Below are 22,791 nucleotides of genomic sequence, written 5' to 3'. Positions count from 1 at the left end.
CCTGCTTTAGTACTGGAGTGTGTGTGTGTGGAGGGGAGGGGGTGTTGGTGGTGGTGAGAGGAAACAGGAAAGTTATGAAATATATAAGACGTCAGAAGAATAAATGAAAAGAGTAAATAAGTAAAACATTTTGCAATCTTGCATATAATTCTTTTTGTATCTTTCTGAATTCTTGCCATTAGTGACATATACTGACACAGTCTAAATAATTTAGGGCAACAAACTTAGAGTCTTCACTTCTAATATAACCTTCCTTTTAGAATCCCACTATTATGCTCTTTTTTTTCCATTATATTGATTAAATAACGTAAGGGCTAATTTCAAAGTTGATTCTTCAAAAGTAGTGAAAACCATATTAGTTTTCCTGTGACCCACCAGATAGCTATAGTTGATACTACTGCTGAAACTGCAACAAAAAGTATTTGTAGAACTAAAAATAGTGGTTTTTTTCCTAACTACAAGTAGAAAACCTATCATAAAGTTAATGCACTCTGCTACGGGTGTAAAACGTAAGGTACTGAATCAGCATCTCCAGCTGTTGCTAAGCGGGGAGAGCTTCCCCTTCTCCAAGTGGCCATGTTCCCAAGTGGAGGTGAATAGAGGACAAGAAGGCGTGGACAGGGGTGACAGAGACCCAGATTCTGTAGAGGGCCAGGACCTGTTGATGAGTTAGTGGGTGGTAATAACAGCGTTTTTCATGAGACAGATCCAACAGTGTTCATCCAACAGTGGGAATCATTATGTGCTCTGGTCTGGCTGAGAGAGCTGTTCCCTTTTTTTTTTTTTAAGAAGAGAATTAATTAGAAATCAACATAAACAGAAAATGTGATATTTAATGGTAATGAATCTGCATGGGTGTGATTCTATAACTACTAAGTTCACATTCTTGAATGAAACAAACTTCAGTTTGTGCTAAAAACAAACTCCACTTTGTTATGCTTTGAATAAACTTAAATCTTCTCACCACATAGCATGCTAAAGTGGCATATCTGATGGCTGAAGTCTTAGCATAAGCAAACAGCAGGCAAGGGACTTGTGGTATTTTAACAGGCAAGAAGATGTGCAAATAGTGGGTTTACCATCAAATAAATCCAGCTTTATGTGCGACATCTAAAGTCCTGAGCAGAAAAAATAGGTGGATTTTTCTCCTAGACTCACAAAATTGCTGACAGAACAGAAGGTGCTGACACGCACCTTGTGAGTATGATGCATTTTTGTACTTGTGTGCACGCCTAACTGAACCTCATTCAGAAACAGGCCTTGCACACTTCCTAGAGGAGGGCAGGGACTGTGCAGTGGAGAATCGGCTTTGGACTCAAACCGAGTTCTGACATTTACTAACTGAAAAACCAGAATGTACCTCTTCATCTAGCTATGTATTTAAACAATTAAGTTTTCTAACATCCAGACACTAGGCTAGTTGGTGAACATCCAAAGATGAAAAAAAACCAATAATCTGTGTCGAAGAGTTCACAGTCTCATTATTTATTTAAATAGTTGCTTAACCTCTTTGAGCCTAAGATTTCTCATCTGCAACCTAAGAATATCTACCTGATAGACACTAGGAGGATTAAGGGAGACCATGTGTAAGCACCTAGCACTCTTACAGGCACTCATCACAAATCAGTAAGTGTAAGATATTTTGTTTTACCCAAGAAGTACCAATCATATCCTTGTACTATTTCCACTCTTATTCAAGGCAGTTGGAAGCTTTAGTCAATAATAACTCCTCAAAGCCTCCAAGCAAGGAGACAGGAGAGAGGGCAGATGCTGAAGCTTCTTTCTAACACAGATTTGGGGAACCTCAAGGAGCCAAGGATTTACTAGCAGTCATAGGAAGGGGCTAGTTTTTAAGGACTGCAGACACAGCTTTTAGTGGGTATCAATGGTGGTCTCACACAACATGCTGAGCAAGAAGTCCTCTGGGACTCTAGCAACCCACTGAAGACAAGAACCTGCTTGAACAGACTGAAAGAGGACAGGCATGCCATGGAAATGGTACTGGAATGGTATAGAGAACCTGAAGGTCTATGCCTACGGTTCTAAAACTTTACTATATGTGAAAATGACCTGGGGTAGTTGTTAATGAGGCAAATGCACAGGTTTCACTCCAAAAGGTTTTGATTTAGGAATGAAGAGGCGGGCCTAGGTAGCTGCATTTGTAAGAAGTACCCCAGGTGAATGTGATGCAAGCCATACAAATGCCACACTCTCAGTATCACATCATGCCCATCCTCACAACTAAGCATTTATTCAGTGATTACTGGAAATTCTCTACTAGGGACTGAGAGACAAAACACCATCCCTGGCTCAAGAATTCTACAATACAGTTAGTAAAATAGTCTGTTTATATTTAGGCTACAATTTAGGCTGCTATAGTTGGGCTACAAATACGTAGTTTAGAAATTTGCAACAGAAATTAAAAGGTAGGTGCAATTACTGATGGCTGAGGTATCTGAAGACTATAGAGAACCATTAGGAATAGTTATGGGACTTGAAGGAAGAGAAGAACTTAGACAAATGGAAAGAGAGGGAATGATAAGAACAGGAATGTTTATGTAGGAATCTATAAGGAAGATTTGGGACAAAGGTGAATACAAAACTGTGGAATTTTAAGGGATCTTAGAGCTCTTCCTTCTCTCTTAAATTTCAGATGAGAACACTGATATCCACACAGTTAGCTTCCAGCTGATAGAATCATAAACCTTTGAACTTCAGAGGGATTTAGTTCAAACAGCTTCCCCAGAACAGTCTATTTAATCATGTTCAGTAAAACAAATCTTATGATATTTGGGAGCAGCCAATATAATTATTTTACTGCATCCCCTCATATCGAACATCTTAAAACATCTCCCCATTGTGAATGTTAATCTGTCTTTCAGAAAGCTCTACTACCAAAGAGCACACCCAATACGCTTTCTGTTTTCCTTAAGACAGTTTGTCAAACAATACTTGGTGCTTTGGATGAAAGGATGGATAAGACCTAGGAGTTCCAAGTATGGCTGGAGACTATAAATAAGGTCAAGCCAGCGTGGTAAACACTGGGTCCAAGTCTAGGCAGAAAGGACACAACTAACCACCTGGAAACACATACTTGGGAGACCTGACATTTGAGCTGGAGTTTGAGAAATAATGAGAAATGGGTAGGGGTTTGAATTTAATCTTACATGTAATTTGGATGAACTGTTTATGGACAAATCAGTGACATGATCTAATCTGGTTTTAAGTAAATCCTCTCTGATGGTGGCAAAAAGAACCACTGGGGAGGAGAGACTAAAAGTTGAGTCAATAGGATGTTATGTTTTGTAGTTGGCATTGCTGTTAGCTGAATTAGAATAGCATTAACAGGATGCAAAAAGAGCATGGATTTTAGAGTTATTTTCAAAGAAGACTAGGCAGGATTGGCAGGATTTGACAATTTTCAATGGGCAAATGAAAGAGTAATAAATGTTGAGTTGGGGGTTTCTAACTTGGGAGCCCAGACATAAAATGATGTGGTTAACTGAGATGAGGGAATTCAGATATCTAACTAGAAGGATAGGTGATTGAGGGAGGGAGAAAAGCAGGTAAAAATGATTGTTTTATTTTGAGGTCCTGGGGGTTGGACTTGTCTTATTTCCCTTTTATATCCCCAAAACATAGCCCAGGACAAGGCACATTAACAGGTTCATAATACATCATAAAGAGTAAAACCCTCAATCCCTTCATTTTATCAAAAAACAAAAACAAAAACAAACAAAAAAACCCAAACCCCATAAAACAAAAGCTGAGACTTAAGGAGTTTTGCTGCCTTGACAAGGATCACTTAGCATTAGTGGCACTCTTCAGGTGTTTTTTTGTTTTTTGTTTTTTTTCCAGGTTTGACTGGAATGTGAAATTTATGGAGAGAAATAGAGAAGAGAGGAAGTTAAGACTAAACCTAAGGAGCATGAATAGCAGGACAAGGAGTTGACTGTGACAATAACAAGGAAATGTCATGGTTCTGAAAGGTGATGGGACTTTAGGAAAAGCTGTTCATGCATAATAGGAGTTCAGAAAACAAAGCTTGTAACCGGGCAGTTCAATCACTACACCTGAGCATGCACGAATTTAGGCATGGAATCTAAGAGTTCTCCAAAACCAAAGAGAACTAAAATGCTGAAGCTAAGAGTAATTTCTTACAGCATCAATATCCCATTACATTTTCCAGTGTTTGAGATCATTCCCTGATGTTCATTTCTGCGTGATTAGTCATTGTGGAGACAGGTCCTGGAAAGTTAGTCACGAATATTGTCCAGAGTGGGAGCACAGACACCTGACTGTTATTCCTCTGATCTTCCATCCTCCTCACTGGATGACATAAATGTTCCTGTGGTCCATGATAATGATCACTCTACATTGAGTCTATAGAGACAAAATCTTCGGTAAAAGAAGAGAGCCAACTGGGTTCATTTTCCATCATACCCTCTACAGCCATGTTAGTTTAGATACTGTATCACCAGAAGGTTCTTGATCAATTTTAACTAGGGAGCTAATTTCAAGCTCCTAATTCATTACCCTATATATAACAAAAATAAATGATTATAGACAGTGAAATAGCAAAATGGGAAAGTTTTTTTCTTTAATAATTTTATAAAATAGTGTCACTATGAATCTTTATTTTTAACTTCTTTTAGCTTATAAGGACTACCAGGGGAGTCATGGGTTTACAACTTTATTCTTAGATTTGAAAGCATTTTTGTTTAGCCTTTAAAATAGCTTATTTGGTACACTTTCCCTTGGAATTTCCTCCCACTTCACCTTCCAGGATGAGTTCGCACAAGGGTATTCAAATGGGAAAGAACCTTAAAGAGCCACCAATTCACCTTGTCAGCCAATGAGAATAATCTCATCCATAACAAAGATTTCCCTAATTTACATGCCTTTATTGTCAAACTCAAAGAAATTATACTAATAGTAGGAATTTCACAGGAGAGGAATGGGGATTCTGGCAATGCAGGAAAGGCCATGAACTTGCAGTAAAATAAAACGCATATACCCCTATAAGAAATTTGAGGCAGAGTTTTGCCACTTACTACGGTTGTGATATTATACAGGTCACTTACCATCTTTGGGCTTTATCTGTAAAAGGAGAATGGTAAAACCTGCTCTGCTCATTTCACAGGGGTATTGAAAAAATCAAATAAGACAAATACGCAAAAGTGTTTATAAGCTGTACAAAATTATATTGATATGTTATTATTAATAATGGGCATAATGGTACTTTACCATCTCAGGGCCAGATTTGAACCTAACCATTCCTAGGAATAGAATAAGAATACATGTGATGAGAAAACTGACAACTGTATTTGATAAGAATATGTATAATTGGTTTGTTTTTTAAAATTGTGCCCTATTGTGAGACTTGTTAGACTAGGGCAACAGGTTATAGAAACTTTTTCATGTTTAGATCTCATGGAGTAAGAAAATGAAGAGATTGTGAAATAAGTATCCAGTGAACAGATAATTCTCTTTGAAATGACCATTAATTAAACAAATAACAAATCAGATTGCCAGAAGATCCACAGAGCACTGCTCTGGAATGTCAGTCCTTGGAACCATCTGCTGCGAGGCATTTGGTGTTACAGAATGGCCACAGGCGTTGTTTCCACTCTTGGCTCCACTGCAAAGTGACTTCAGTCAAGTATTGTTAATTCACTTCTCTGGCCTCTCTTTTTCCTCTTTAGTTATCTGACAAAATTATGCTGCATACATTATTCTCCACCCAGTCTTCCTAGCTATTAAAACATGCTGGACACCGAATCTACGCGGCTCTTTCTCTAGTATTTTCGATTTCAGTAAATGGCACCATCCATTGGCTAAAGCTGGAGAGCCAGGCACCCTCCCCACCCTCATCTCCAAGCACCCTTTCCCATGAGCAGAGCTCACATCTTCCCATTTCCTACCACTACTTTTGCGCCCATTGAGCAATTACAGTGAACGTTTAAGAACGGGTAGTTGTGATCTTATCAGACTCCTGCTTTAACAACTGTTTAAAGGCTTCTCATTATACTTCCCAACTAACCACTTCTGTCAATTAGCCCACTTTACTCTCTCACCCACACTCTGTCTAAGGAGGCATCAGTAGCTCTGTCTCAGTAGCAGAATGAGAATTTCCCTCATTTAAACCTCCTCTGGCCTTCTCCGTTCACGGGCTTAATGAAAAGCAGAGTGTAATGGGGAAAGCTGTGCTTTAGGCCAGAAGATCTGGGTATACACTTAGTTTTACCCTTTCTGACTATGTCATTTTGATCTGTTTCCTAAGTGGTTTAAGCCTCAGTTTCTTGATTTCTTCATTCATACTAAATCACGAGATTGGTGTGAAGGCGACATAACACGTATAAAAACACCTGACAGTCACCTCACTTTCCTCAGAATCCTTCACAAGTTAGTAATAACAAACAGAAAAGAACTGGATCATGTTATTTTCAAGACTCTGAATTCTCGCAACTGACATTGAAAGCTATCAATGGATATTAGGAAGGATCCCTAACGGACTTACATAAGAAATTCAAATAACTTGTTGACATGCATTTGCCAAACTGGTGCTTTAAGTAGATCGGATTGTATGTTCCATGTGGTGGTCAAGAGTTTCCATAAAAGGTTTGAAAAATGCCTCTGAGAGATGGACAAAAATGCACTATGTTTAAACATACAATATTTTAATGTTTGGTAAAAACAGTGTGAAAGTTCAACTATAGAAATTATTCAGTGCCAAAAAAGGAAATTCGCTCAGCTAAAGCACGCCATTCCATTACAAGCTTTACCTAACAATGCCAACCACGTTTACAGTTTGCATAGCAAACTTCCTATGATTGTCACAAACGTCATGCTAAATGATGACTCCTATTCATCGGTCATAAATTTTCAAACGAGAAAATACTGGGAGGCCCAATAAATTCCAATGTTTTCAGCTGATCTTTCCTCTACCTTCCTGCGTCTTCCCCACATGATGTCTAGTATCCTTGTTTTCCAAAGAAAAATCTGGGTGTTCATTAGGCTTATTTGTAAACAATCTGATCTCCAGTTCTATTTAAATGAGCCTTAAAAAGAAAAGTTATACAGCTTAGAAAGAGTGTCCAACAGTTCTCATTTATCTTAAGCCAAATACTGTTTAATTCTGGTTTCATGTTTTATTTTTTCCTCAACCACTGTGACATGCTACAAGGGCAAGTTTCACGTGTGTTTTTTTTGCTCACTTTTGTAATCTCAGCACATACTTAATGTTCAAAAAATAGCTGTTGAATGAATGGATGAATTTATGTTATTTTAATTAGGCCTAAGTTTAATTTCAATTTTCCCTGTACTTTTCCCTCAACAGAACTTGTTTTTCATTTGTTAGCTTTTTAAAAATATGATCTAAAAAACTCCATGAAAGTACAAAGAGAACCTCATGCTTTTCAATTCAAGCCCTAACTCCACATTCTTGAAGTTTTGACAGATAGTCGTCTAAGGTTAGAGCATGCTACAAGAAGGAAAGGGAAAGCTCTTTGATCTTACTGTTGCAGGGGCTTCAAGATCAGTTGCCTGCTTTCAAATAAATGAAAGATTAAGAGTCAGATTTTACAGTGGATGCGACTGAGTCACAGACTAAATGATTTGTCTGAATTATACAGCAGATTGTTAATTAGCAATCAATCCACCTACCCTCTAACATGGCATTTCTCTAAGTATAGTCCAAACTCACAAAGATCAAGATTTTTAAAAGGCAATGAGAAAGATATTATTCTCCTGCAATGAAGTTTATGAAGTTTCCGTGTCATCTCCCTTAAATCTCTTTTTATTTTCTTCGCTAAATCATCAACAAATACAGGATTCAAGCGGGATCCAATTGGAGACTCAGCAGTGAATGACTGTCATTATAAGTTAGAAGCAAAACAAGGAGGAGTAAAATCCCATTGTAGATATTTTAACAACTTTATATAGCATCTTTTTTCTCAAGTGCTTTTCAGCAGAAAAAAATTTATGTAAAGTAAAAGGAAAAATCCTACACCTGTAAAGAAGGAAAAATTACATACGCTAATGACAAATCTTAGAATGTGACTTAGTAAAGAGACTGATTAAAATTCTTGGCTTTTTATATTTTAGTGTAGGCTTTAAATCATCAAGGGAAGCAGGAAACAGTGAGTATTGTAAAGGATATGTATGTGCTAGCCAAGTATCAGAGCAGTCATCGATACAGAAGAATTAATTTGAAATTCAGTCAGTGAAGCCTCCAATGCTTAAAATTACTTAGCTGTGTAATCCTGTAGAATATAAAACACTTGAAAATGCCATGCAAACAGGAAAGCACAGAAGTGGAGCACTGGTGTGCTTCCACCCCTTGAGGCTAGGGTACCACCCTGTTTTAACAAGTGATATTTGATATATGCATTAGAGCCTAGACATTATCCCTTTTAATAGTTCTTGAATAATCACATAGAAACCAGAACTTACATCAGATAGGATCTCAGATGTATTACTTCATTTTGTTGGGAATTTGGAGAAATAGCTAAGAACTGCATTTGAATTTGCAGGGCAATAGAAAAATCTGTAACTGCCCCTCACTTTTTATTAAACCATTAAAACACCAGTAGCCAATTTTTACTCTTTTCAATCTAATTTAACTCATTTCCCCTATTTTCTGTGCACATTAAAACATGTCATCTCTCTGGTGATAACTTAATACTTTGCAGTTCAGGTTACATAGAGTTCAATCTAATTCCTGTCTTGATTCTTTTTTCCTTTAGTCTTTTTGCCAGTGTACTGTATTGGAATCTGTGCATCAGATAGCATAAGGCCTGTTGTTGCAAACATTAATAAGATCTATCTTTTGGGAACAGTTACTTACACTTTGTTTCATCTCTAATGGAAAGGATTTCTCTAAATATTTACACAGAACAGTTGTCAGAATGAATCCTGCAAAATTGCTGGCATACTCCCAGAAGCAGGGGGCTGGTGTGGGGGGAAGGGGAGATTCCTGGTCCCTGGTCGTATAATTTTAAGCAGCCCTAGATTTTCAGGAAGCTGCTTGCTAGAATATGAAGGGTTTGTATTAACAAAAAGGTACTTCAGTGTGTAGGCCAATTCAAGTAAAGTATCTGAACAGCCACTTTCGTTTATTGCTCTTGTAAAAACGGCTCTCCGTTTGCTTCAGGTTTTAAAGTAAAGGGATGGATTAGGTTTCAGAGACCCAGCAAATAAATTGTATATGAGGAAAGAAACCTGTACAGGAAGTGTGAAGAAACACCAAAGTCCTTCTATGCAATGGCCCTCAAGGTGCTTAATACGTAGAAATGACTTGTTCCGCCCATGAACTGCGGAGCGAGAGAGTCAGCATGCACGACTTAGACAGGAGAGAAGTGAAGTCTGCCAAGATAAATGCAGCCGTGTTTTACAAATTAACTCGGCTGTCTGTGTGTTTGTTTTTTCTTGGAAGAGTCTACAATTAAGGCTGTTCGACTCATCTTAGTAGTGGTTTAGAATTTGAGGAGTGGATGAGGAAGGTAAGTCTGGGCTAGGAAGAGTAGAGAAAATATCCTGCGTTGGAAAATCTTGGCAATTTTCATTTGAAATGTGTTCTTATCTGATGAACGATAGTACTTCTGCCCCAAAGTCTGTGAATTAAGTAGTTTGGTTAAAAGATGATTACGCAAAGGTTTCTGGGTTTGTAAGCTCTCCATTTATAGTACGGGCAATACACTGAGGTCAGAGGTAAACAGTTTATAACGAATTCCTGGAATGTCAATGAGGTGTCCACATGGGTACAGAAAATGGCAGAAATAGCCTGAAACGGTCTGGAGCTACCCTTGCGGAAAATCTCCCTTATTCTATTAGAAATTAAATGTTGAGGTATGGGCACATAACGCCCACAAGTCTGAAAACACACATGAATCAGGGCTGGGTCCTGGAGGCTCCGAGCTGGGGAGAATGCCACATACTATTGATTGTACTGGGGCCAAGTATGCATCGACATGATCCTGCAAGTCTAACTGGCTTCCAAGGGGATCCCACTGATCTATGTTAAAAGCTTGGATTTACATCAAGCTCTGGACAGAACTGGAATGTTGGATGGATGTCTTAGAAATATACTATAGGAGAGACTGCCCCTTTTAAGTTATATTAGTCTTTGTGGACAGGGCTAAGAGTTAACATCTTGAGGGTGGCATGAAATGAGTGTGTGAACTGTGGCCGGAGGGGCTAAGGATGCTACCTTTGGCCTTGTTTCTTATCACCAAACAAGAAAATGAGGGTCCTTTTAAATTTAGATCAACAAATTGGTCATAAATTGGAAAACAAGATGGAATTCTGTAAGAAACAAATCTTCAACGGCTCAATACGTGTTCATTTAGTTTGTGGCCAAGCAGCATTTGTCTATATCTTTTGTATTTCATGGCAGAAACTACATGCCATCAAAAGATAGTGATACAAGTAAACGAAAGGTCACCGTTTTGCGGCTACATTTCTAAAATTAAGATTCTTCCATTCTTAAGTCAGCTCATGGGCAAATTTAAGACCAAGGAAAACCAAATGTATGATTCCACTAAACTGGTAATATCATATTGATAGCAGATCAATTTAACTCTTTGGTGTACACAGGGCACGAGGTCAGGGTTTATTTGCCCCGTGTTACCTGGAGATTGCCAGTTGCCACAGAAGGCTGGCCAGAATAAGAACCTGACTGCATGCCTTTCTGTGGATTTATAATAAGCAATATCACCCATGCACATGTTTAAACAAAGAGAGCGTAAGGTCACAGGAGTCTAAGGTCTAAGGTCATAGGAGTATTGAAACATACTGACGTCATTCTGGATCATAAGAGAATGTGAAACTTACTACATTAAGGGCAATGATCAGTGGGAACTCTGTATCTTTGTTCAATTCAAGATCCAGCACATGAGGTGACAAAGCAAACTTTATGGGTATTTGAGGCAATGCCAATAGTTTCAAAGGTAAACTTTCACTGAGGTTATTAAGATAAATTCGTGCTACTTGAATATTTTCCTATAGACAGGTTTAACAATCTTCTAATTTCTAACATATTGAAAGCTTAAAATCAGAGCACCACTTAGTTCCTAATAATTTTGGCCTAGCTACTTACAGCACCTAAGTATTGTTTTCAGTAAAAGAAATCCTAAGCTTGCTCTTGGCCAAATTTTCCTAGCTCTAGAGGTTTTAGAGCTGCTGTCTCATGTAATGTGCTACTATTCTCTTATTTCCAAATGTTACTTCAGTAATATTATATCTAAATTGACCTTAGGATGTTTACAAAGATCCTTTCCCTTCCCTTCCCATCCTAATCAGACACCTCTTGCACAAAGACTCAGGCTACATTCCTTGGGTTCTTTTTATCTACTCAGGAAGGGAGGAGGAGAACTTGCAGTGATGACAGCAGGAGTTCTGTATGCGTGCGTTTGCCCTCATGCAGGCAGACAAGGTGGTTTATAAGATGATGGTGATTGGCACTGCGCACGTATACTGGCGGCACATTTCCATCTCTTGCATGCTTGGGGTGAATAACCTATTGAGGAAAAAAATTGGTGGAAAAGCATTGTTTTCTGGTGGGTTTCCTGCTCTCTGTAACTCATGATTGCTCCCAATCCCTAGGGACAAGTAACTAGGTCTGATCACGGAGCAGTGGCTCAAGCATGCTGTGATGACCCTCTGCCTCCAAAACCTGGCTTTCCTCAGTCTAATTACTTTTGGCAATTGTGGTTATTGGGATTTGGCCTAGTGACTCACTGGAACCCAAATTCTCCCAAGGAGCCCCCTTAACAAACAGAATTAACTCTCACAGGAAGCACAGACTTCCACCTCACTTTTACACGGAGCTTTCCCTGGTTTATGGCTAGGTTTGAGCATCGTTCGTGGACTAGACAAGAATCATAAACAAGATATAATGAAGATAACCACTTAAAGAAGAGCACATTAGGAGAGAAGTAAGAACAGTAAGTTCAAGAATAAACAACCCACCGCAAAACTTAATCCATTAAGATAGAGTTAAAACTATGCTATTTATAGTAGTTTTACTGATCACCAGTAGTCAATCTGAAGTTAGTTAGGAACTGCAGAAACAATTCAAAAAAAAAAAAAATGTTGATTTCTTATTAGAGGCCGTTCTCTAACCATTTTGTTTTTCCTGAAAACGAAGAGGACTCTAGGGTGCAATCATCTGGTAAGACATGAAAACAGTTGTTTATGATTATGCAGCTTTGAAAAAAAATTGGTATGGCTGATACCTCATCTTCCATCCTATTTACTGCCTCCCTCATGCCTGGTAAAGTTCAGCAGCAAGCACCCTCACTTCTGATTGCACCTCTCCTGGCAGCAGGGTTCTTATCTGTGAAACCAGCAGCAGTATCTGTTAAACTGACCATCACGTCCTACTGTGTGCACTCAGCTATCTCTTCTTAGACTCTCTGGCTGAGACAATTCTCAATCAGATGGTCTTGTCTACACCAATCCGTGCCACAAGTTAAATAGTACTCAACCGATAAACAGTCTGGGGCTATCAGACTGCTTTATATTTTAAACTACTATTTGTTCAAATGACATACATCATCTTTTATCACACTCCACACAAGTCTATTTTGTCTAGCTCTCATGAAACTGGCATTGTTTTCAACAGTTGCTTAGCTGTAAGAGTTATCCTTGAATTAAGGGTCCAACAAGGAATTCTCTCTCTTGGCTGCACCTTAGAAGCACCAGGACTACTTTTGAAAATGCAGATGCCCAGGCCCCATCCCCAGAGATTGTTTCACTTGGTTCTAGGATGGAATCTGGCTTTTTTTTTAAGATCCCCAGGTGATTCTAATTTGAAATCAGGGTTGGAAATCACTGGCCAAGGCCCATAAAGCAAGAATTTGGAGTGGAGGTTACTGTTAATGCTCATGGTAAAAGTAATATAAATAAGAGATTTTATGAAGCACCATAAAGATAACTTTTCTGGATAACAAAAACTAGCCAGTGAAATATCTACTGTGGTTGTAAATTACACAGAAGGATTTTGATATCTAACTGCAAAATTACAGACTTTGCCCACATTCTCATGCCTTAGTTAGTCTTCTCTTGGAATTGCACACCATAGCTAGGAAGAATAATCCTAGAGTATTCCATGTAAACTGTGCTGTTCTATTGCTTCTAATGAAAAAAAAAATCAACAACTTTCTATGTTTAAAAACCATCAATAGGGTAGGTTTAAAGAAAGAAAGGAAAAAGGACAGAGAAAAGAAAGAAATGTGGGAAAGGGTATTAGAATACCAGAAGCAACCTCTAGAGTAAATGTTTGAAGAAGACGTGTGGTTTGTTAAATGAGGAGGAAGAGATAATAAGCAAAGAGAGTAAAGGAAAGAAAAAGTAGGTTAGGGGTTGAGAAAACACCCCCGTGATTGCTTCAAGTACCAATCCCAATAGTTGAAGTGATATGAAAAAATCAAGGAAGGACATGGGTTTTGGAGTCAGTCCTGGGCTTGAATCTCAGGTCCACCACATCTTTGTTGAGTGACCTCAGACAACTGATATGGGACTATTGGCACCTGCCTTACAAGGTAAGTGTGAGGACTAAATGAGATCATATTTGCAAAAACATCAAGGATGGAGTCAGGCACTCACAGGTGATTAAAACATGGCAGCTATTTAAATAATAATCGTTACCACAATACTCACTTTAACAAATAAACAAAAATGCATATTAAGATAGAAGGTATGTGAATATAACAGTGGTTCTGAGAACTATGGTACCTCTTTCTTATCATCTAAATGTGACTGATACTGCCTCTTCTTACATGATAGCCTTTATCGAGATGACAGTGTTCACATGTGTGAGGTCCCACTGTATGAGAGTACATAACAATGAGAAACTAGATGCTCTTTTTCTTACCAGCTTATCAAGCATATGTTAAGAAAATAGTGTTCTAAAATAAGCATTTCACAAATTCTGTTATTTTATATCATGTGGTGGTGGTTTGTATTATGTGGTTGTATAATGGGGCTGCTTCACCACTTACTCTCAGGAATGTGCTTTGTATTGGGGTATAATTATAAATATGCTTACCAGCTAGTTTTCTAAGGACAATTTCTGGGAGTGAATATAGTGCATTGAATTACTGTGTATTCTTTTTAGAGAGATGTTTTAAGGTAACTGTATCTAATCCCAGGCCCGTGCCAAGTGCCCAGAGAGAAGTAGGAAAACAGACACACTAGAAAATAGAACCTGCTTCCTCATACAAAAAGACCCAACTTGACTAGGAGAAGTAAGAGAGGGTGTGGAACCTGGTTGTTACTAAGGCTAGACAATTACTCAGTGGGGGTGTTGCAGAAGTAGTTCACGTACTATATAGATGGACTGAATTCCTTCCAGTTTCATTCCATCCTGAGAATTTCTTATTTTAAGAGAGCACACTTTGTTGAGAAATCTGCTTGAAAGTAGAATGCTATGAGTAGATGCTGGATCCTAGTGGAATGACATAAAAAATCATTTTTATACTTTAAGGAAACTAATCTTTCCTTATAAAGTTTTTCAGGTCTCCTAAGATCTGTGGCAAAGTAATATAGTTCCACAGGTGATAAGACTTCCTTCCGTATGATCTTCAACTGGAAGACTTGGCAACTTAAAATTACCACCCTTGATACCAGTGATCATTCTCTTATGTAGCACAAAAGGGCTATAAAAATGAGAACCCACGGTTGAAAATGATACATTAGACTCTTTAAAATAGACAAAGTACCTTAGTGTAATTAATTTTATTTTGATACTACCATTAAGAGTGAGTCTCAATGTCAGCACTGCAAACATTTTAAGAACAATAAACAAGACACTGCCAGATTTTTATCTCATGCATTCAACTATCCCCTTTATGGAAGTGACTCAAAAATACTTTCAGCTCCTGAAACTCTCTGAAACTTTGATTCAGAGTTACTAAATGCCCTGCTGGCCCTCAAAGTAAAGATAGCGCAAAAGGAAAATAAGTTTCCCACCAAATCTGCTTCTCCTACTTTCCAGTTCGTTTTTTATTTTCTCTACTGTTTTTCACCCAGACATGAGTCCTTATATGCCAAAGTTTAGTGCCAAATATGGCTCTCTTCCTCTTTTCCCTTCATATGCACTATCCCGCTCAATCAGTTGCTGTCATAGCACAGGGTCTTAAAACCTTAAACCTGGGCCATTGTAATTGTCGCTTCAATCCCAGCACAGGGCCACTTTTAGAACCGTCATGGTAAGGGAGTTCTGATGCATCTCTCTAGTTGGGATTCCAAACCAGCTCCCTGTGACTCTAAGCCCAAGGACACAAGGGACTTGCTGAAGCTGGAATATGTGGATTGACACTATGGCTATGGTTTTCGGGCACTAGAAATTGTGAGGGATGGGGAATATCATAATTAATTCAGTCTCTATGCTGATGAGTTAGTTATTAATCTTTATATGATGGAGTTACTTATAATAAATGCTTATATTTGTTTGCATTCTTAATCTTCATCCACTAAACTTAGTTGAATAAAACAACTAAGTTTAGACGAACTAACTCCCTACTCATGGTTCATGTTCTTATACCAAAAGATTAAAAGCTGAAGAGACTATAAGAATTTTAGATCTAAATTTTGAACCAACCATCTCACTTCACAGATGAGGAACTGCAGCTTAGTGTGGTAAAGGGACTTGTCTGGGTTATTCAGATATTACTAGCAGTGCTGGATCTAGAACTCAGGTCTTCTACTTCTCAGCCTACTTTTCTCAAGGTACACTGGAAATTCTCCATCAATGACTTCTTAGGTCTCAGTCTCTACCATGAACTTATGATATTTGCTGCTACTCATCAAATTCTTAAAGGTCAGATGGAAGCCTAATGAGGTAGTACTTTGAAGACTGGGTTAGATACTTGCATAACGCATAAAGCATAAAGGCGGTTAAAGACTATCAAATATATATATTTAATTGGGCAATCATATCCTTTAGTACTATTGGATTTTCTCTAAAAACTTCCAGAAGAATTTTAGTGACAGCAGATGGTAACCAGATCCCTTGCCAAGATTATAAATAAGGCAGAAATATTCTCATCAGATAAGAGGCACCTGCAGCCATGTTTTTTTTTAATGAGTTTTTGAAATTATTCAAACTTTTTATATATAAAAAGAATTTAGGTATTTTGCTTAAAAATTTCATGTTGTTGAAACATCTTTGGAGCAGAAAATGGGATTTCTTAGCACTCAATGGCATGCTCAGCACCCCCACAATCCTTGAGAATGGAACATTCCATTCTTTCCAGCATTGCTGGATAAGCACTTGAATCAGAATGCTAGTAATAGTCCTGAATGGAATGATCTGATGGACAGAATTAAATAAATAGAAAAAATGGGCAGCATCTTTTACGGATGTGTATTTTATACTTTATATAGTTTATTAAGGTACAACTGCAAACCATTTCAAACTTACTAGTCTGGCCAACAAATGGTAAATGTTAAGATAATCCCATCATTTTAAACCTTAAGAAAAAAATCACAATCAAGAAAGCAACCCATATTTTCCCTCAAAAATCAAAAGCAAGGTAAAAAAATCTATATAACTTATGATGCAACACTTTTTCAAATGGTCATTCTCAAAAGAATGCCAGTGTACAATGCACAGTTCAGAGAAGAAATAGTCCTAACCAAGTAAAACATATAATTTCAACACACTGTCTTACATGATCCTTACCATGCTCTCAAAACTGAATGATGTTTTCCTAATGGTAACCAAAGTTGATTCTTACATTTCATGAAACATAATACCCACTCTGATGGCATTTCAAGAATTCACTACTTGGAAAAGGATGTTTTGGGGGCTGGGGAGAGTGAATAGTGAGGAAGTGGGAAGAGGGGTTAGGACAATGTCCAAAATGAAGCATTTGGATAGAGATAAAGGGGGGAAAGATGATTTAGAAAATTGCTGTATGTGGAATAGTTTTATTTTTTGATAGTGCATTCTTATAATTGCAGAGGGATCATGTGGTCTTAACTCTACACAGTGTTCTGACAACAGATATGACTCTATCAATAATATATAGAATTCAAAAGAGCTATTGCATTTAAAAAAAAGATTAACCATTTAACTAGAAAATACTTGAGATACTCAGTAGCAATCTGGAGATCTCTGTCCAGATTAAAATAGCCTAAAATGATCAGATGACTAATAAACTTGTTTTGTAGTAGTGTGGCAAGAGTTTCCTCATGATAACTTGAAAATCAAATTTAACTACATGCTGTAATTTCCCATTCATCACTTTCTGGGGACCTAATTTGTAGACTATTAAATTCCAGGAAATATTTAATGGAGAAATGACTCAATAAAACTTATCTACTTGCAAGTTAAAATACTGTTCATATTTCATGCTTAAAAATATTGAAGTAATGACAGTAAGTCAATTTTATGCTTATATTCTCAGTTACTTTGCATAGTATAACTTAGGACTAAAAAAGACAATATTCAAAAATTATCATTCTCAATGTTCTTAGTAAAATCCTCTTATTAAAGTAATAAAGAATTAAAATAGTATAACAAAGAGCTATTTTGAGAAAGAATTTTGATAGTGTAATGCTGATTAAATTAGAATTCACAAAAATAACTGTCTTTTGCTTATATTTAGAGGTTGCCATCACTGCCTAAGAGTTTGAATTTGGGTCTTTGATTCATACAGATATCACATGATATATTGCAGAATATACTTTCTCTAGCGAATTTACTCATATCTCCATCTATTAAACAGCGTATCACTCAAAAACAAGGTAGACTGGTGATAAAAGTGGACAGGTGAAAAAATGCATTGTAGCCCATATCCAAACCATACACTTTCATTCAAAATTAATATTACAAAATGCATAGTAGAATGAAAGATTTTTCTGTCTTATAGTTAACCTATTATTTTCCAGGTTGTGTAATCATCAAGAGTGTATCAGAATCTCAGAGAATGGCTTAACATCCAAAACAATATCATGAACATTGGCCACTGTACTCTAATAAATCAGTTTTCATTTTATCACCATTAACATGATTTCTCTTGTGTTCTTACTCCTTTATTTCAAATATCTTTATGAAAGATTTTTTAAAGTTTTATAGATTGTGCAATGGGTGCTTGGTAATTATTATGCATACAATGACTTTTGAAAACTCTGATCTATCTTGAATCTAATCAATTAAAAACCAATTAATAGATGGCATCAAATAAAAAGGATACTACAATAGCATCTGATGCTTCTCACAATAGTCTTCTGGCATAATATGATTCTACAATGTCTTCTCAGTAACCAAATAACATTATATTTAGCAAGCTTCACTATTACTATCAGGTATTTAACTCTTTGACATTGGTCATTAATGTATCATACATATAAATATCAGATCAAAAATTTCCAGTCAACCAGAACAGCTTATTCTCCAAACACAGGATAAATGATGGTTTGGAGACCATCAGATTTATTATTTAACACGCCTGACATCTTCTCTCTGACATTGATCAGCCTATAGCATAAATAGGACAGAAGTTCCATTTAGTAGCTGTATGGCTTTGAATAGGTTACTTAGCCTCTGATTCTTGGGTTCTTTCCCTGTAAAATGGGAATATTAATACCTGCCTCTATGCTTCAAGTGGCTATTTAGGGACCCAAGTGAATTACTCAGGTTAAAGTGTGGTGCAATTGTAAGGTACTGTGGTTATTATGGCAAATATAATCTTTACTTTTATTAGCAGATAAGCTAGAATTCAGAAGCTGACTATACCAAATAGCAAAGGCTAAGCTGGAAATGAGTTTAAAACTGGGTTCGGGATTTTTTATTTAACATCCTCTGAAAACATTTCTGGCTGAGGATTTTTAAATAAGGATTGTCTTTCATTTTAATCTTGACTAAATTCAACTTAGTCAACTCTATGAGCTGTATATGAATTAAGTAGGTAAAAAAGTTATTGGGTATTTATTCATCTATAACTTAATAGATATTTTTTAAGGTACGGAACTCCTGTTTTAAATGTTGTTTCTTTTGAAAGCGGAAACATGATCACTAGTTTGCTACAAAGTAGAGATAAACGGCATAGCAGTTACTTGAGGGAAACAGGAGAGTACTGATATAGCTTTATCTGCTTTATCTAAGGATTAGCCATGGTTCCTTAGACTTGATAATATTTAACACTGCAAATGGATATTTTTTTGCAAGAAACTTTTCTACCAACACATTCAAGAGACCGCTTCAAAAACTTGAAATCATTAGTTAAGATTTAAAAGTTTAGAAGAGTGAAACTATTTAAATACAGGCCTTAAATACTTTGTCTCTTGAGGAAAAAATACGAAAGGCTGTTTCTTTCTAGAATACCCTTGACTACTACCTTATTTTTCATTTAAACGACTTTTTCCCAGTCCCTATTTGAGAAAACGTTTTTTTCAGAATTTCCAAAGAAACAGGTATGTACACATGCAATTTGACCTTGAATTTCCGAACCTTTAACAAATCTCTCTCCTTACGCTTTACCCCTACCCTATCCTCAAAAAACAAAAAATCAAACCCCCACCACCCTCACGAAACCCCATGCTGCACCTGCCAAGAGAGTCTCGTCTGTCTCCTCGGAGAACGCAAGGGGTCGCCCCTCTCCCAGGATTGCACCAGCAAACCCCAGGAGCAAAGGCCGACTCCAGTGTGAAGGAGCAAGGAGCATCCCCGGCTAGGGGAGCTCTCTCTGGGCCCCACACCCACAGAACAATCGGAATTTCAAAACAATTCCACCCACTCCCTCCCTCATCCCCGCTACACAACAAGAGGGCGCCTCTGACTTGACCTTGAGACGATTAAGGCATATCAAAAAGCAGCTCGCCTTTGGACTCTCTAGTCCTCTCCAGTCCCAGCCTAGAGGTGCCCCATCCCCCTCTGCTCCCAGAAGACTTGGGGCAGCACCACTAAACAGCTTCTTGCACCGCTGTCCTCGCTGGGGGAAGTGAGAACGAAGAGGTGGCCAGCTTTCTTTCCGGTGTCTTCCATCAGAAGCAGGGGCCCCCAGATTGCAATCGGAGACAATTCTAACACCGACACGCAGGACCCTGTCCCTCCCCTGCGACTGTGTGGCTCCTGGCTCTGGGATCCTCAGTGGGGTGAAGAAGGGTGTGAGCCACGGGCGCCGGGTGGCTACCGGCTGGAAGAGGGATGTAAAGCAGGAGGCTGCGCTTGTGCCCCGCATCTCTCTCTCTCCCCAACGACCTGCGATCCAGTTCCCCCGGCCCGACTCTGCGAGAAGGGGACCTGGGGACAGCCAGGAACGAGGGCAGGCTCGAGCCCCAAACTTTTTTTTTTGTGAGGCGGCCGCAAAGCTCGTGTGAAAGGGTGGGTGGAGGAGTTTCGAAGAATACAACCATTCAGAGGCCAAGAATAACAAATCGGATGCCCTGACGTGTTTAGATTAGGCCCTCCTGCCCCCTGCTACGCGATCCTAGAGGCATCGAGACCTGGCGGGAGCCCCTAGCGCTTTGGCCCAGCTACATTTTTTAAAGGCAATTTTCAGGTGAATCAAACCTTGTCTGCCCTACGCAAGAGGCACAAAGGCAGCTTTCAGGGGACCTTCACGTCTAGGGACAGGGCACAGACAAACAGTGGCGGAGAAGCGATGACTAAACCTCCGTCTCACACAAGCCTGTGCTGTGTCCTCTGCACTGTACCCGCGCTTGGCCTGAGGGTCTTCGTCGGCCAGCGATCCAAGCTGGCTCTGTGCGCGGAACCATGCGCCGCCAAGCGTCATTGGCTCCTGGACCGCGGAGGTTCGAGTTGGTCAAGGCAACAGCATCGCTCTCTGAGCCCCGGGAAGTTTTCTCCCTCCCGGTCCCCGCCAGTGCCCCTCATGCTGGAGCCAGGGTCGCCCCCCGGTTCTATTCGCGAAGGGACTCCCCATGCCTGCACAGACGCCAGAGCGGCCAGCGCACCGGGCTACCCGGGAGCAAGGAGAGGTGCCCTTCTCGGGTCCGACTCCTCATCTATGAAAGCCTCCACCTTGAAACAGACCAACCGCGGTTGAGGGTGCCCTTGGGGAGTGGTGGTGCCCGTTTCATCCCAGCGAGGGCACTGTCGTAGGAAGCCTTCACAAGCCTACCTTCCAAGTAACTGGAATCAGGATAAGGGGCAGAGAGAAGGCGAGCCTGAGTCTTTAGGGGAACCCCACACTCAGTGTGTGCTGCCCCAGGGGACCCACTTGAAAGGGCCTGAGACGGTAAAAGCGCTCACGCGTGACAGGCAAGATTGTAACTGGAAACCTGGCACCTCCGGCTCCCAGCGGCCGGTTTGGCAGCCCTCACTTTCCTCGGAGTGGGACCCCGAGCGGCTCCGCAAGCGCAAAGGCGCGCGGAGCCCCAGCGCCCAGCGCGCCCTTCTGTTCCACTCGTGCGTGGCTGGGGGCAGCGGCCGCGCAGGCGCTCGCTCGCCATTTCCCAAGTGGCTGGAAAGCTCTTCGCGACCCCAGCGCCGCGCGAGGACCCTGCGAGGTCTCCCCACCCGAGGTGGCGACACAAGGTGAGCGGGCGCCGCGGCCGCGCCTCCCACTGCGGAAACTCACCAGTCAGGGGCATCCTGCCCGCGGGGCGTACGCGATCCCTGGGGGCTCGAGGCCCCCGTCCGCGTGTCGGGAGGAAAGCACAAATCCCTAGAGCTAGTCTAAGGAAGGACCGAACTTTTCCGCGAACCTGAAGTTATGAGGGCGCGGGAGCCACATTAGCGCGGGGTCCGCCAGACTCCGGCACCCAGGAGGATGCGGGGGAAGAGACCGGCGCGGAGAGGAAGGCGTTTAAGACGCCAACATCGGAGCCTAAACTTGTTACCTCCTCTCGAGGCGTGGGGTGCTGGGTGGGAGGACCGCTGCCGCTGGGAGCCGACTCAGGAAGGCAAAGCGACCCGACAGGTGAACGCGGCGGGAGGGAGCAAATGCGTAAAAAAGCCTGCACTTACTTCTTCGCTGGCGCCTTCCCCGCGAGGCGTTTTGGCTGCCGATGTATTCCATAAAGTTCAAAATGATAAAAAACCAAGAAATCAGTCGCAAGTGCATAGTAACCCAGTAATATTTCCCTTCCTTTTCTCCTTTTCCTTTTGATTGTTAATTAATATTGACTGTTTTAGAAATAGACGTAGGTGTTAAGCGTATACAGAGAGCGAGCGAGAACCCAAGCAGCGGACAACTTCTCCACTCAGATCCGGTAGGCGAGCTGGGATGGCAAACGAAGCGGGTCGGGTGGTCAGGGTAAACCAACTATTGTACTTTCAAACTGTCCGAGCCCTGAGCTGCGGGGGCTCCGGTACGGTGGCTGTCAATGCCGCAAGTGAGGGTTCCAGAAGCAGCTAGCGGCCTCGCCAGGGCGGCCGCAGGTAGCATGGTGCGCGGCGGCGGCGGCCGCGGGCGGGATCCGGGTGGGCGGTGGCGACGGTGGCGGCCCCTTGGGTTTAGAGGTTGCGGCGGCAGCGGCGGGGGCCCCGGGAGCGGAGGGGAGCGGGCGCCGTCGGCACCGCGGCCATGGCCAAGGGGCGGCGGAGAGACCCCGAGCTGCTTCTGCTGTTCGCGAGCAGGAGCCGCTCCAGTGGTGGAGGGAGGGAGGGAGGGAGGAGGGACCGGGCGAGGGAGGGGGAGGGGGGATGGCTGCGGGGGGCGGGGGGAGCTCGGGGGCGGGGAAGGAAACTGCTGGAGCAACAACCCTGAGCGACCTCAATAACTTTCAATTTCAAGAGGGAAAGAGGGAGCTGGAAAAGTACAGGCGTCGCGATTTGGCAGAGAGACGGGAAGAGGCGCCTAAGGGGTCCCGGGTCTG

At 40.6% G+C, this 22,791-nt stretch overlaps 1 protein-coding gene across 1 annotated transcript in view; it reads right to left on the bottom strand.

The window, feature by feature from the left end:
* RSPO3 (R-spondin 3) overlaps positions 1–22,389 on the bottom strand; it is a 76,190-nt gene extending 53,801 nt beyond the window's left edge. Inside the window, exon 1 of the mRNA XM_057739151.1 lies at positions 21,941–22,389. Within this exon, the coding sequence (XP_057595134.1) occupies positions 21,941–22,037 (97 nt within the window). The 5' untranslated portion in view covers positions 22,038–22,389. The remainder of the gene's footprint in view (positions 1–21,940) is intronic.
* Between the last annotated feature and the right edge of the window lie 402 nt (positions 22,390–22,791).

This window comes from Hippopotamus amphibius, chromosome 6 (assembly GCF_030028045.1).
Source record: "Hippopotamus amphibius kiboko isolate mHipAmp2 chromosome 6, mHipAmp2.hap2, whole genome shotgun sequence".
Lineage (NCBI taxonomy): Eukaryota > Metazoa > Chordata > Mammalia > Artiodactyla > Hippopotamidae > Hippopotamus > Hippopotamus amphibius.
Note: the sequence above shows the minus strand (reverse complement) of the source record. Positions and strands in the feature narration are given on the sequence as shown.